This window comes from Hylobates moloch, unplaced genomic scaffold (genome assembly GCF_009828535.3).
Source record: "Hylobates moloch isolate HMO894 unplaced genomic scaffold, HMol_V3 SCAFFOLD_12, whole genome shotgun sequence".
Taxonomy (NCBI): Eukaryota; Metazoa; Chordata; class Mammalia; order Primates; family Hylobatidae; genus Hylobates; species Hylobates moloch.
In genome coordinates, this window is record NW_026652287.1 from 29187948 (window position 1) to 29202404 (window position 14457).

The window sequence follows — 14457 nt, forward strand, 5'->3', positions numbered from 1 at the left end:
GGCCTTTCTTAAGGTATACAGGATAGTTGGAGTCCCTCAACACATTTTTTTTTTGGGGGGGTGGGGTGGGTAATGAATCTATTTTAGTATGGACAATTACAAATAATCTTTCCAGCAAGATCACATCTTTTGTGGGAACATGGATGGAGCTGGAGGCCATTATCCTTAGCAAACTCACGCAGGAACAGGAAGCCAACTACTGTATGTTCTCACAAGTGGGAGCTAAATGATGAGAACTCATGGACACATAGAGGTTAACAAAAGACTCTGGGGTCTACTGGAGGGTGGAGGGTGGGAGAAGGGAGAGGATCAGGAAAAATAACTAATGGGTAGGGTACTAGGGCTTAGTACCTGGGTAATGAAATATCTACAACAAACCCCCATGACATGAATTTACCTATAAAACAAACCTGCACATGTACCCCTGAACCTAAAAGTTAAAACAAAAAACTTTTCATGTATTTTGTAAGTAACATGTATATTAAATATAATTAATACATTTTTGTGCACATGTCTCATTTTCTTAGGAAAAATCTTTGTAAGTGAAATTGCCAGGTGAACGTTGTTCCTTCATTTTAAGGCTTTTGAAATGGCTCAGTTGACCTCCAGATTGTACCATTCCCAACAGACTTACTTTTAACTTATATTTTAAAGTTGTTGCTACATTTAACATCTTCCAATTTTTAGTTTTTCTTTCTCTAAACCTCTTAAATGAACATTTGTTTGTCCCCCTACTCACAGCTCCTAATGTTTTCCCAGAATTATTATTGCAGTGGTGAGGGTGGGGGAGAGAACGAAGAAGGCAAGGTTATGCATGTTTATGAGAATCCTCACCAGGTCTCTCTGTTCTGTCTCTCCATCTCTGTTTCTGCTGTCGGCCCCCTCCTTAGACACCCCTTCTCTCCTGGGTTCTTGGGGTTTGCTGCAGTGCACTCCATCCTGGACATTCTTGCCAGACTGATTCCCTAAATCATTACTCCCAATAATCCCCTCCTCTGAATCCCTGGATGGCTCCCTGCTCTCTACAGAATAAAGGCTAAGCCATATGCTTAGGCTTAGGTTTGAGATTTTTATCAACCTGCTTTAAACCCTTTGCTTCCTCTTCTTCCATACACAGCTCCTTGACTTACTAGATTGGTCAAGACTCTTGGTTGAAAGTGACTGAAACTCAAACTGGCTCAGAAACTAATTGTACAGTCCACAGACAGAGTGAGTTTGCAGGTGTGGCTGGCTCCAGGGGCCAAATTGCTATTGTCAGAACTCTTTCCCTCTCTTGGCCTTCCTCTCTGGCTTGGCTCACTCTCAGGCAAGCCCCTCCTGGGTGACCCCTGGCACTACCAAGCCCACACCCCCCCAGCTCCAGGTCAAGGGGAACAGAGGAGCTTTGTTTCTCCACATTCCACTGGAGTCTCAGGACTGAATCTCATCAGAATGACTTGAGTCATGTGTTTGGTCCTGAACCGTTATGATGAAGAGAGACAGGTTGCTGGGCAGGCGAAGACGGCACAGGGATTCTTTTCCCTTGACATCTTCTTTCTTGCCACCTGGCACTTGCTCCTGCTGGTGTTCTGCCAGGGTGCAGTTTTCCTTCCTCTCTCCTTCTTGAAATCCTACCCACCCACCATGGCCAACTTGTGGTGAGTCCTCTGCTCACCCTCTCAGCCTGAAATGCTCTTTCTCCCCACTCTTCTCCTGGGGTTCACAGGAGAAGAATTGCCTTGTTTCTTGTATATACACTGTCCATTGTGTCAAGGAGTATGGACAGTAGAAAGAGCCACTGAGGCATTCGGGGGGAAGGAGCATTCAGAATGAGGCTGTAGGAAGTTCACTGTTGCATCGCTGCTGAGAAGGGTATTGAGGTGAGCTGGACTCTGGTGGGAGTGTGTGGACTCGAGTCACTCACACTTCCTGGGTGCGAACCCCAGCTGCATGGCTCACGCGTGTGTGGTCTTGAGCAATCTCTGGACCCTCTGAAAGCCTTGGTTTCCTCCTGTAAAGCAGGCATGATTCCAGTGCCTGCCTAAGGGGCAGCTTGTGAAGATGAAGCATACCTGCACAGGGCCCAGAATACAGGGTGGTGCCGCTGGGCTTCCTGCCTCACGCACGGGGTTTAGTCCACTGAGCCTTGCGTGCAGCCGTTTCCACTCTTAGCACCACTCAGAGAAGAGTATTAGAGGGCAGGAGGATGTCTGATGGAGACAAAAACAGCCTTTCTCTGCCCTAATGTGTTAAATACATTTAAAAAAAAAGCCAGCCTGGCCGGGCGCGGTGGTTCATGCCTGTAATCCCAGCACTTTGGGAGGCTGAGGTGGGTGGATCACGAGGTCCGGAGATCAAGACCATCCTGGCTAACACAGTGAAACCCCGTCTCTCCTAAAAATACAAAAATTAGCCGGGCGTGGTGGTGGATGCCTGTAGTCCCAGCTACTCAGGAGGCTGAGGCAGGAGAATGGCATGAACCCTGGAGGCGGAGCTTGCAGTGAGCCGAGATCGTGCCACTGGGGATCCATCTCAAAAAAAAAAAAAAAAAAGGCCAGCCCACCCCAAAGCAAGTCATTAGGAAGCCTTGTACCTTAGTGGTTTAAGAGCCTGGGCATGCAGAAATGTCACTTTTCTTCTCTTTCACACCAGAAGGGGCCATGAATGAGAGAAGGTGGGAAGAAAGTGTCCATCTCAGCCTAGTTTGTTTCTAAGCCCCGATGCAGGTCTCCAGTCCCTACACCAGGGTGAATTTTATGATGTTTGGCCCACAGGAGTGAGTGCTGCCGGCTGGGGAGGTGGAGAGGGGTTCCCTATCACAGCCCCATTTTTGTACCTATAGTTTAAGTTTTTACTAGGAACCTTGTGAAAAGCTGGGGTGGTTCCTTTCACAGCCACACTAGTGAAACCTCTTTATAGTGCTTACATATACCAAGTGTTCTATACATAGTAGCTCCTGTGATCTTCTCAGTGACATCAGGAAGTAGGCACTTTTATAGTTCTCTGCTTTAAGAATGAAAACTTTGAGATCCAAAAGGGATAAATTACTTATCAAGGTAATATCCCCAGTGATGAAGGGAGCGGGGATTTGAAGCCCTGGCAGACTCATTCAGATCTGTGCTCCTAACCTCGTGTTTCTCACGCAGAGCTGGGGAAAAGGAGCTCCCACTTCGATCTCAACGCTGGTTGAGGCTGCATTCAGATGTGGCCAGGCAGTCTGCCCATGCCTGCTGCAGTTGTGTTTGGCTCTTCATTCAATGCAGCTGCTTCTTGGGGAATTCAGCTGGCAGATTTCACTGCATCTTCTGAGCCGCCATTTGGTTGCTTGGCTCTTGTGGATGCAGCCAGGGTAGCTGTGCCTTAGAGGCAGCAGTGGCTTCCAAAGGGCAGGGAAATAACTCGGACCCGGCCGAATCACTTGACTTTTTATATTTTCTCTCCAGTGTTAGAGCCTTAGCAGTGTGGACACATGACTGCTGCTACTCAGCAAGGGCTGATTTCCAAGGTCACTGCCTTGAATGATCTGGCTTAGTGCCAGTGTCTTATCTTATTTCTGGAGCAAAGATGAAGGGAGTCCAGTGTTTCTGTTTTTTCAAAGGCCAGTAGTTGTAACAGGTTAATCAAGATGAGAGGCAAAATATTAATGAATCCACTCAGATAACTTTTTAAAGGAATGTGGGTGATGGAGACAGGAGGAAAGAGGTTGAAGTGATCTTTTTGTTAACGTTACATATCAAAACATAAATGATATCGTATATAGGTTTTACTGTGGACCATGTGGTTTTGTATGCTAAGCAACCTGTTGTTTTAGTAACTAAAATTCTTCTTGAATTATTTATACTCCTGTTGTAGCAGAGCGTGATATTTCCTGTACTATTCAGTCTGTAGTTTCGTAATCATTGGTGTCTATTTCTCAAGCACTTTCTCCTCCACAGGAGGGGTGGAGGAGCAGGTATTTCCCCTCCTGACGCTTGAGAGTGGATGAGTCCAGGTGAACAAGTGAAGGCAACTGCTGTAGTCACTGGTGGCAGAGGCAGGAGTGAAATCCTGGCCACTGACTTCACAATTCTTTTTTTTTTTTTTTGGTATGTGGAGGAGGTGGATTCATTTGCAGATTCCAGAGGCAGGCAGATGGTAGATGAGGAAATTGGCCTTCAGTGTCACAAAGCATTTGGGGTCATTTCCTCTCCAAGGTGGTGGTGCCACAGGGCTTCCTGCCTTATGTCACGGGGTTTAGTCCACTGAGCCTTGGGTGTGGCAGTTTCCATTCTCAGCACCTGTATTAGTCTGTTCTCACGCTGCTGTTAAAGACATACCCGAGGCTGGGTAATTTATAAGAAAAAGAGGCTTAATGGACTCATAGTTCCACATAGCTGGGGAGGCCTCACAATCATGGCAGAAGGCGAAAGGCATGCCTTACATGGTGGCAGGCAAGAGAGAATGAGAGCCAAGTGAAAGGGGAAACTCCTAATAAAATCATCAGATCTCGTGAGACTTATTCACTACCACGAGAATAGTATGGGGGAAACAGGTCCGGTGATTCAGTGTTCTCCCACCAGGTCCCTCCCACAGTCTGGGAATTATAGGAGCTACAATTCAAGATGAGATTTAGGTGGGGACGCAGCCAAATCAAATCAGCCCCTATCTCAGGCTAGAGTATTGGAGGGCAGGAGGATGTCTGATGGAGACAAAAACAACCTTTCTCTGCCCTGATATATTAAATACGTTAGAACAAAAGCCAGCCCACCCCAAAGCAAGTCATTAGGAAGCCTTGTGCCTTAGTGGTGTAAGAGCCTGGGCCATAGAGCCAGAAAGCCTGGGTTCTAATCTTGACCTACCACTTCCTACTTTGGTGACCTTGAACAGGTACATGACCTTTCTTTGCTTCAGTTACCTCAGCTGGAAATGGGAAGAATATGCCTCTCTCCTGGGATTGTTGAGAATTACACGAATGACTAGGTGTAGTTCATATCTGGCCTATAGTACGTGCCATATAATATTAACTATTATTATTCCTGCTCTTGTTACCAATAGAACAGTAGTAGTAGTAAATGTAGTAGCATCTTACCTGATATTTGTAGCATTTACTTGTGGCACATTTTGCCTCGTCCTGATGACAGTGTCTTGCACCTCAATTGAAAAATCCCAGCACCGCACAGGGATATGAAAATCATTGGTTTCTCTAGTTGAGCTCTTTAACTGTACCATCTGGTTTTTCCAGAGGCCTCAGTGTTGTCCCTGATGAAGAAGTCATTGAAATGTACGAGGGGTCCCACGTGCCCTTGGAGCAGATGAGTGACTTTTACGGAAAGGTAATGAGAAGCACTTTATTCATTTAAAGAGCAGCCTTTTTCCTTCTTGAAACATGGCCTTGTCGATCTTACCTACTGCTTATATGGAATTGACAGGGAAATTTGAGATTGTGTGTTGAGAGAGACTAGTGTTTGAAGGGGACACCCCCAGATTCTTTCATGATTCTCCTTTCTGAAGCACTTCCTCCCCACCCGACGAAGGCTCTTTTCACCTCCCACATACCTACCCCATTTGCCACCCCATCTCCAGGAATGTCCCTAGTTTCTGGAGTGGGGCTCCAGAACAGATTGGGGCTGTCAGTGTGACAGCTACTGCTTCCCCTGACGAATGGCTGTGAAATGCCAGAGTTGATGGCTACATAGCCACCCTTTTTACCTTCAGGGAAACCTCTGTTTTTCTAACTTTCGTGGTTCTCTTTCCACTCAGAATTTTTGCTTCTTGTCTTATTAGATGCACTCACTTACTTGCTTTGTCAAAATGAAATGGAAGATGCCCGGTCAGCTAGTAAACTTAGTACAGACAGCCCCTGACTTACAATGATTCTACTTAGAATTTTTTGACTTTACAATGGTGCAAAACCATCGCAATTTCAACATAAATTACAGTATTCAATAAATTATATGAGACACTCAACACCTTATTATAAAATAGGCTTTGCGTAGGCTAATATAAGTGTTCTGAGAATGCTTAAGATAGGCTAGGCTGAGCCATGATGTTCGGTAGGTTAGATGTATAAATGCGTCTTTTACAGTGGGTTTATCAGAATGTAACCCCATCATAAGCCGAGGAGAATCTATAGTGTAAATCGCAAGTATTCAGAGAAAGGCTCTTTTTTAAGCTCAAATATGGGCCGGGAGGTTGTGCTCCAGTTCAGGAGAGTTACATGAGTTTTTATGTCATTATGGGCAATAATTTGTTTGCCTGCTTTCCTCTGTGTTTCTTGAGTGTGAACGGGAAGTGGGACTGAGCACAGGAGAAATTGGGAGGGGAAGGGTAATTAGACTCTGGGGGAAATCAGGGCATTTCTGTCGATATCCTAGTTATACTTAAGAGTGAGACATCAGCTCTTCTGTGAATGATAAGGAATAAGGGGAACATTTTACTTTTTTTTTTTTTTTTTTTTTAGGCAGGGTTTTGCTCTTGTTGCCCAGGCTGGCGTGCAGTGGTGGCATCTCCACTTACTGCAACCTCCACCTGTCAGGTTCAAGCAATTCTCCTGCCTCAGCCTCCTGAGTAGCTGGGATTACAGGCACCCACCACCATGCCCAGCAAATTTTTGTATTTTTTAGTAGAGACGGGGTTTCATGATGTTGTCCAGGCTGATCTTGAACTCCTGACCTCAGTGATCCACCTGCCTTGGCCTCCCAAAGTGCTGGGATTACAGGCGTCAGCCACCACACCCAGCCCATTATCGTTTTTTATTATTAGAACTTTCCTTTTTTGTGTTGATGATGGGAATCTCGTTTAGTCACTGAAAAGTCTTCCTGCTGTTCCTGGTGCTTCGTGGCTCTGCCCCTGGCGTGGGCCCCTGTTTCTAAAGCTCTCCTTCCACCCTGTCTGCAGAGCTCTCATGGAAACACGATGAAGCAGTTCATGGACATCTTCTCCCTGCCCGAGATGACCCTCCTGTCCTGCGTGAATGAATACTTCCTCAAGAACAACATCGACTATGAGCCCGTGCATCTGTACAAAGATGTCAAGGTTGTATCCACAGTGAGAGATCACGGTGCTGAGTCTGTTTCAGCCTTTTCAGTGGGAGTCACAGAGCCTTGAACCTCCTTTCTAGGTTAGGTGTTTTAAATAGTCTCTTAGCTGGGAACTCTTATATGCGGTTTAACCTTGAACATTATAAGAAAGATGTTGTTACATCAGGAGAATTGGAAATCAGGCAAAATTTTTGTTAAAACGAGATGGTGCTGACACTGTTATCTTGATTTTTGATCCTTTCTGACCAGAAGGCCAGGGCTGGTGTGCTTGGCCAAAGGGATGATGGAGATGGAAATCCGGCCTGTACCCACTCACCCCTGAGTCTGCCCAAGCAAGGGGGTGCCTCTTCTTTTTTTTTTTTTTTTTTTTTTTTTGAATAGAGTCTTGCTCTGTCACTCAGGCTGGAGTGCAGTGGTGTGACCTCAGCCCACTGCAACCTCTGCCTCCCAGGTTCAAGTGATTCTCCTGCCTCAGCCTCCCAAGTAGCTGGGGTTACAGGCGTCCGCCACCACGCCTGGCTCATTTTTGTATTTTTAGTAGAGACGAGGTTTCGCCATGTTGGCCAGGCTAGTTTCCAACTCCTAACCTCAAGTGATCCGCCCACCTCAGCCTCCCAAAGTACTGGGATTGAAGGCTCGAGCCACTACACCTGGCCAGGGTGCCTCTTCGTCACACAGGTTACATTCAAGCTCCCGGCTGGGGGTCCTGTGCCACTGCTTGCCCAGAAGGGATGCCTTTTTCCTTTGCCCACAAAGGTTCCATGTGGCTCTCTAAAGTCCTGCAAAAGCCATGCAAGAATCCAGTTGGGGGACGGGAGATGTAGACAAATGTAAATGTTTACGTGAACATATACAAAGTCCTCACTTACTGTTGCCCATAGGTTCTTGGCAACCGTGACTTTAAGTGAAACTGTGTGCAATAGATCCTTGAATAACGCCGATTTCTTCATTGTCATTTTAATTTTGACAAGGAAAAAAATTGATTTTGCTTTCTGTCATTTCACATAGAGTTGCAGTTTCTAAGAACCTACTGAAGATGTTAAGGACTTACTGTACAAATCATTTGTATTTATAAATTTATGTATTTTATAGTCACATGTTTATATATTTATATATGTTCTTTAAGCTGTATGAACTTTTTAGTACTAAAAAAGTTTATATTATTTTATATGTATTTACATAGTTATAACATATATTTATAAATATATGTATTTAAAATATTTATATTTTTTAAAGATACATATTTACACACTAAAATATTTTTGTTATGTATTCATAAGTGAATTTAAGTTTTGGCAGCGTGAATCCTGGGTTTTAGGAAGATAGAGGATAAATTATAGTTTCTCAATATCAGTGTGGTATTATCCAAATTGAATTTAGGTATTTAGTTTCTATTCTCTTTTTTGTGTATACCCTTTGTCTTTAAAAATCTTTAGCAGCCTTGTGCATTCGTAAGGCGAGATGTTGATTTGAAAGCTCAGTTTTTATTGCAAGTGTTACTACCACCAAGAGCAAATACTTGTGTAGAGTTTACTAGGTCCTAGGCACTGTTCTTATGAGTGCTTTAGGCATGTTAACTTACATATCTTCATAATAATGCCAAGATAGGCACTATTCTTACCATTTTACAAATAAGGACATCAAGGCACAGTGAGGTTGAGTTGCTTGCTCAAGGTCACACAGCTGGTAAATAGCAGAGCCTTGATTTTAAGCCAGGCAGTCTGACTTGCATTTGACTGCTGCCTTCTGCTGCTGGTGTGAAATTGAATCAGGCTTGTGCTGAAAGGTCATTGAGGTTGAGGTTGCAGTCCAGAAGCGCTCACTCTTAACAGAAATCTCCCAGCAACAGTCTAAGGCTTAGACACAATTTTGCCTGCCACCCTGTCTTCTGCTACTGGCTCTAGAAAGTTTCCATAGGCCTCTAGGAATGTCACCACGTAGGGGCCCTGTGCAGTGTCACCTGCCAGTGGGACCCTGTTTTGACACCTGCCAGCTATCATGCTCCCATACTCCTGAACCCACAAAGGATTTAACCACCTCCTCTTCCTTTCCCTGGACCACATCTCTGCCCGAGCTACAATCTCACTGCCAGTTCATTGCCCTACTGGTGGCACCAAAGAGAGAAGGAGGAACCTGTTAGCTATTTGTCTCTGCCTCTCATTCTGTGTTACGGAATTTGCCATTGGGGTCTAGGGATGGAAAGGGCACAAAGATAAAAGAGCAATAACTCCCTTTGTCCAGATGGCCTGGGATCATTTGTTCACAATACTGCATATAAATTACTGTCTGTCATGTGGGACTTTATTCAGAATTATTCACAGAAATTACCTCTTCCAAGCACTCTTTTGAAAATTGCTTTGGAAATTGCCACCATCACCATGGAAACTTTGGCTTTCACAAGGGGCTGCCTATGAAAATGGACCAGAATTGGCCGAGTGTGGTGGCTCATGCCTGCAATCCCAGCACTTTGGGCGGCTGAGGCAGGTGGATTACTTGAGGCCAGGAGTTGGAGACCAGCCTGGCCAACATGGTGAAACCCTGTCTGTATTAAAAACACAAAAATTAGCCTGGTGTGCTGGCGGATGCCTGTATTCCCAACTACTCTGGAGGCTGAGGCAGGAGAATCACTTGAAACCAGGAGGCAGAGGCTGCATTGAGCTGAGATGGCACCACTGCACTTCAACCTGGGTGATATGACAAGACTCTGTCTCAAAAAAAAAAAAAAAAAAAAAGAAAATGGACCAGAATTTAGATTTTGTGTAGTGCCTGGATTGTCAGACTTTCTAGGGACAGAAGTTGTCATGACTGCCATTTCACTTGTACTGTTACTCAGGCTATCTCAGTTGTATTTTCGCTGATTAAAAATGTATCTTTTGGCAGGATTCAATTCGAGACGTCCACATCAAAGGAATAATGTACAGAGCGATTGAAGCAGACATTGGTATGTGCTCAGCAGTATCACGAAGAGAGTTCCAGCCTTCCCGTTTCTTGTGCAACCATGCCGGCATTTTACTTTGCATTCCAGGTGCTAAGCAGGGGCTGCATGAGTACTCTGTAAAGACCTGGCATCCTGGCATGTTAGCTGTCTCCTCTTTGTCCTGGAACTTGACATAATTCTGACTTAAAAGGAGAGGCACTGGCAGCTATAGCCACTTAGTTGTTTCCACTTAGACCGAGGAGGCAGGGTCTTTGTAAATGATGCACCAGATGTACCCATGTTCCACCGAACAAAGCTTCTTCCTTAAGGCCTTTATTCCCTCTCCTGTGCCTAGGACAGTGCTGGACCCAAACCCCCATTTAGAAAGTACTTGCAGGTTGACCAATACCATGCTGAATCTGTGTGTGAATTTTTCTCTTGCTCTTAGAAAAGTACATCTGCTACGCTGAGCAGACCCGTGCAGTGTTGGCCAAACTGGCTGATCATGGCAAGAAGATGTTTCTCATCACCAATAGCCCCAGTAGCTTTGTGTAAGTTGCTCTGTGTTTCATTGCTAGCTTCCAGCACACTCCTTGTATCTCATTTGTTTTAGCAGTTGGAAATTGGAAAGAAAAAGTTACAAACATAGTTAATCCCTTTAATGTTAGACTAACCTGGCTGACTTGTTGCCCTAGGGACAAAGGGATGAGTTATATCGTTGGGAAAGACTGGAGGGACCTGTTCGATGTGGTCATTGTTCAGGCTGAGAAGCCAAACTTCTTTAATGATAAGCGGAGGTGAGTGTTTATTTTTCTAGGGGACTAGATTTGATTCCTTTGCTGCTGTGAATATATAGATGGTGTGTCTTGGTAAAATCCAGTTGCAAAATCATAAGCATGCGAGATTATAGCTTTTGAATTTTAACCCTTCTAGCAAGTAATCACAAGGAGAGTGACATGAGCACGTAACAGACAGTTTGCATGCATTGAAAGGGTTCTCAGTTCAACTTGAGCTGCTTCAGACCCATGACGTAGGCTTGAAGAAAATGATTGGCAGTGATGAAAAAGCCAAACTTATTATCACATAGATCTTTAGATGCAGACACGTTGTGAAGCATCAGAAAACAACAGCAACAACAAAACTGCCTGTTGGGTAGCTCTTTAAATAGAGCTCTCATTAGTGTGTTTAAAATTGCAGTTGGATTTTGCAGAGCTTCTCTGCAACACAGGTTTTGCATCACGTGGAGTAAATCTCTATTACGTCTTAATATCTTCCTGCCACTGCAGCCCTGGGAATGGGGAAGCAGGTAAGTTTTAGGTTGTGACAGGGACAGAGTGTGCTGTTAGTATTTAGTGGGTAGGGATCAGGGAATGCTAAAATATCTTTTAACGTGTGGGACAGGCCTGTTCACCAAGAGCTGTTCTCCACAAATGCCCACAGTGTTGAGAATCACTGCACTAGGGTTCTAAAAAAATTACTCGTATTTGTATAATAATGGGCAATTTTTGAAACACTTCTACCCCCATGTTTATTCTGTAGCTGGTAAGCAGGTAGTCTGTTCCTCTCTGTTAGGTGATTTGAAGCATCAGGGTGTGGTGCCCTGCAGTTAATGCTTTAAATTCCTCTTGTCCCAGTTTTCCAAGTGTCACAGTGACTCCAGGAAGAAGAGGCAAACCAAGAGCCATGTGCAGGGACTCAAAAATGCTGGGTGGGATTCAAGAAAATGAGTGTGATGAAAAACAGCTATAAACTGTGGCTTGCTGCTTTGTTACTATTTTGTCCCACTGACTGGCAGCTGGAGTCATCCCAAAGACAGTGGCAAGGGAGTTCCTACGTGGGAGAGCCACAACTCTCCCATGATGGGGCTGGTTGGGATTCCAAAGAAAGAAGCACTAAACACTGGGGTGATCAGTGCAAAGCGCTTATTAGAGGAACCGACTTACGGAGTGGGCTACTGTGCATCCTGTGGCACAGGGTCCCCAACCTTTTTGGCACCAGGGACCGGTTTCGTGGAAGACAATTTTTCCAGCAGGTTTGTGAGGGTAGGGTGATGGTTTCAGGGCGAAACTGTTCCATCTGAGATCATCAGGCATTAGATTCTCATAAGGAGCGCACAACTTAGATCCCTTGCTTGTGCAGCTCACAATAGGGTTCCGCTCCTATGAGAATCTAATGCCGCCACTGATTTGCCAGGAGTTGGAGCTCAGGCGGTAATGCTCTCTCGCCCATCAGATGCTCGCCTCCTGCTATGCGGCCCGGTTCCTAACAGACCATGGACCGGTTTTGGTCTGTAGTCCGTGGCCCAAGGTTTGGGGACCCCTGCTCTGGCAGACAGGAGAGAAAGGGATGTTCCACCTAGGTGTGTCCACCAGGAGCGGGTCAGGATGTGGAGTTTATTGAGGGTTTAAGGAATTTGGCTCCAGGCCAGGGCTAGTTTCTTCCAGTGTCTTGGGGAGCATCATAAAAACCTTTATCGGTGTCTGAGAGTTTTGAAGCACGCAGAGGAAAACATTCACCTAGCTGGGTCAGAGTGGTCAAAGGCACTCCTGTCCTAGAGGAAGAAGTGGGGGAGGTTGGGGGCCCTACGGTCGCTGATACGATGGCTTCACCATTTTCTTAGTGGATTCTGGGGTGTGGTCAGGGGAAGGGCCCTGTCTCTCTTTTCACCAGAGAGTTCCTCTGCTTTGTTATGTTTATAAAAAGTGAGGGGGTAGGGTCCTGGACTCTTTTCCCTGGATGGAGCAGCCAGGGTGTCTCAGCTCCCTCCCCCAAACATCTATTTTGTCTTTGTTCTCGAAGCCTAGGGTAAGAGCTGAATAATTCTCCGTCTGTATTCATCCTTGTGTTATTCATAATAATGAGAGGTCAGAAACAACAGCCCCACAGTAGGGGATGCCTAGTTAAATTTGGAATAGCCATGTGAGGGGGTATTATGCAGTCATTAAAAATGATGTACTTGGCCGCGCCTATAATCCCAGCAGTTTGGGAGGCTGAGGCGGGCAGATCACGAGGTCAGGAGATCGAGACCATCCTGGCTAACATGGCGAAACCCCATCTCTACTGAAAATACAAAAAATTAGCCAGGCATGGTGGTGGGTGCCTGTAGTCCCAGCTACTCGGGAGGGTGAGGCAGGAGAATGGCATGAACCCGGGAGGCGGAGCTTGCAGTGAGCCAAGGTCATGCCACTGCACTCCAGCCTGGGTGACAGAGTGAGACTCCGTCTCAAAAAAAAAAAAGATGTACTTGGGCCAGGTGCTGTGGCTCACACCTATAATCCCAGCACTTTGGGAGGCTGAAGCCAGAGGATTGCTTGAGCCCAGGAGTTTGAGACTACCCTGGGCTACATAGGGAGACTTTGTCTCTACAAATAATTAAAAAATTAGTTGGTCACACCTGTAATCCCAGCACTTTGGGAGACTGAGGTGGGCAGATCACCTGAGGTCAGGAGTTCAACATGGTGAAATCCCATTTCTACTAAAAATACAAAAATTAGCAAGTCATGGTGGCATGCAACTGTAATCCCAGCTACTCAGTAGGCTGAGGCAGGAGAATCGCTTGAACCCAGGAGGCGGAGGTTGCAGTGAGTCAAGATTGCACCACTGCACTCCAGCCTGGGCGACAGAGTGAGACTCTCTCTCAAAAAAATAAAATAAAATAAAATAAAAAGGTATGGCAGTGCGTGCTTGCAGTCCCAGCTATTTGAGAGACTGAAGTGGGAGTGTCGAGAGTGTAGTGAGCTGCGATTGTGCCACTGCACTTCATCCTGGGGAACAGAGAGAGACACTTTCTCCAAAAAAAAAAAAAAAAAACAGAAAACAAAAATGTATTTGGAAAAAAAAAAATGATTATGTTGTATTACTGTAAAACATGATGTATTTAAGAATATGTAATCACTTGGGAAATTGCTTGCAATATTAGGGAAAAAGGATATAAATTAATGTACACAAAGTGATCCTCATAGTCATGAAAGAAAGATAAATTTCATAAAAAGACTGAAACACGAACTGAAATGTTAAGTGTACTTGGTGGGTCTAGAATTCTGGGTCGCGTACCTTTTTTTCATTATATTTTTCTGTATTACAATTAGGTAAAAAAGTTATCTTTTTTTAGGGTAACACTTATTTTTACCTCAAGGCAAACAAACTGTGAGTCCTTTGGGCTAACACTGCCAGGGTGAGGAATGAGGCATTATCCCTACTTCCCAATTACCACCATAAACTAGTGCTTCTGGTCTTCTGGTTTGTTTTTTATCTAGAGTGGCTTAATTTCAGGTATAAAGCCAGATAAATATACTAAGACAGTATTTCCGTAAACTTTTCTTCATAAACAGGTTTTCTGCATGGTCAAATAAATCCAGGAAATCTGGGTGAAAGAAAGTTGATTACAGCAGGGCTTTTCAGAGCCATCAATAGCTTTTTAAGAGGGACATATTTAGTGCATGGCGTTTTCCAAATTTATATGACCCTGGAATTCTTTTTGTTTGTTTGTTTTTGTTTTTGAAATGGAGTTTCTCTCTTGTTGCCCAGGCTGAAGTGCAGTGG

At 44.9% G+C, this 14457-nt stretch overlaps 1 protein-coding gene across 1 annotated transcript in view; it reads left to right on the forward strand.

Annotated features, from left to right (window-relative positions):
- Nucleotides 1-14457, forward strand: part of NT5DC3 (5'-nucleotidase domain containing 3) — a 71612-nt gene that overhangs the window by 40161 nt on the left and 16994 nt on the right. Inside the window, exons 5-9 of the mRNA XM_032168862.2 lie at nt 5201-5291; nt 6856-6993; nt 9879-9939; nt 10364-10466; nt 10611-10712. Coding sequence (XP_032024753.1) covers nt 5201-5291; nt 6856-6993; nt 9879-9939; nt 10364-10466; nt 10611-10712 — 495 coding nt within the window. The remainder of the gene's footprint in view (nt 1-5200; nt 5292-6855; nt 6994-9878; nt 9940-10363; nt 10467-10610; nt 10713-14457) is intronic.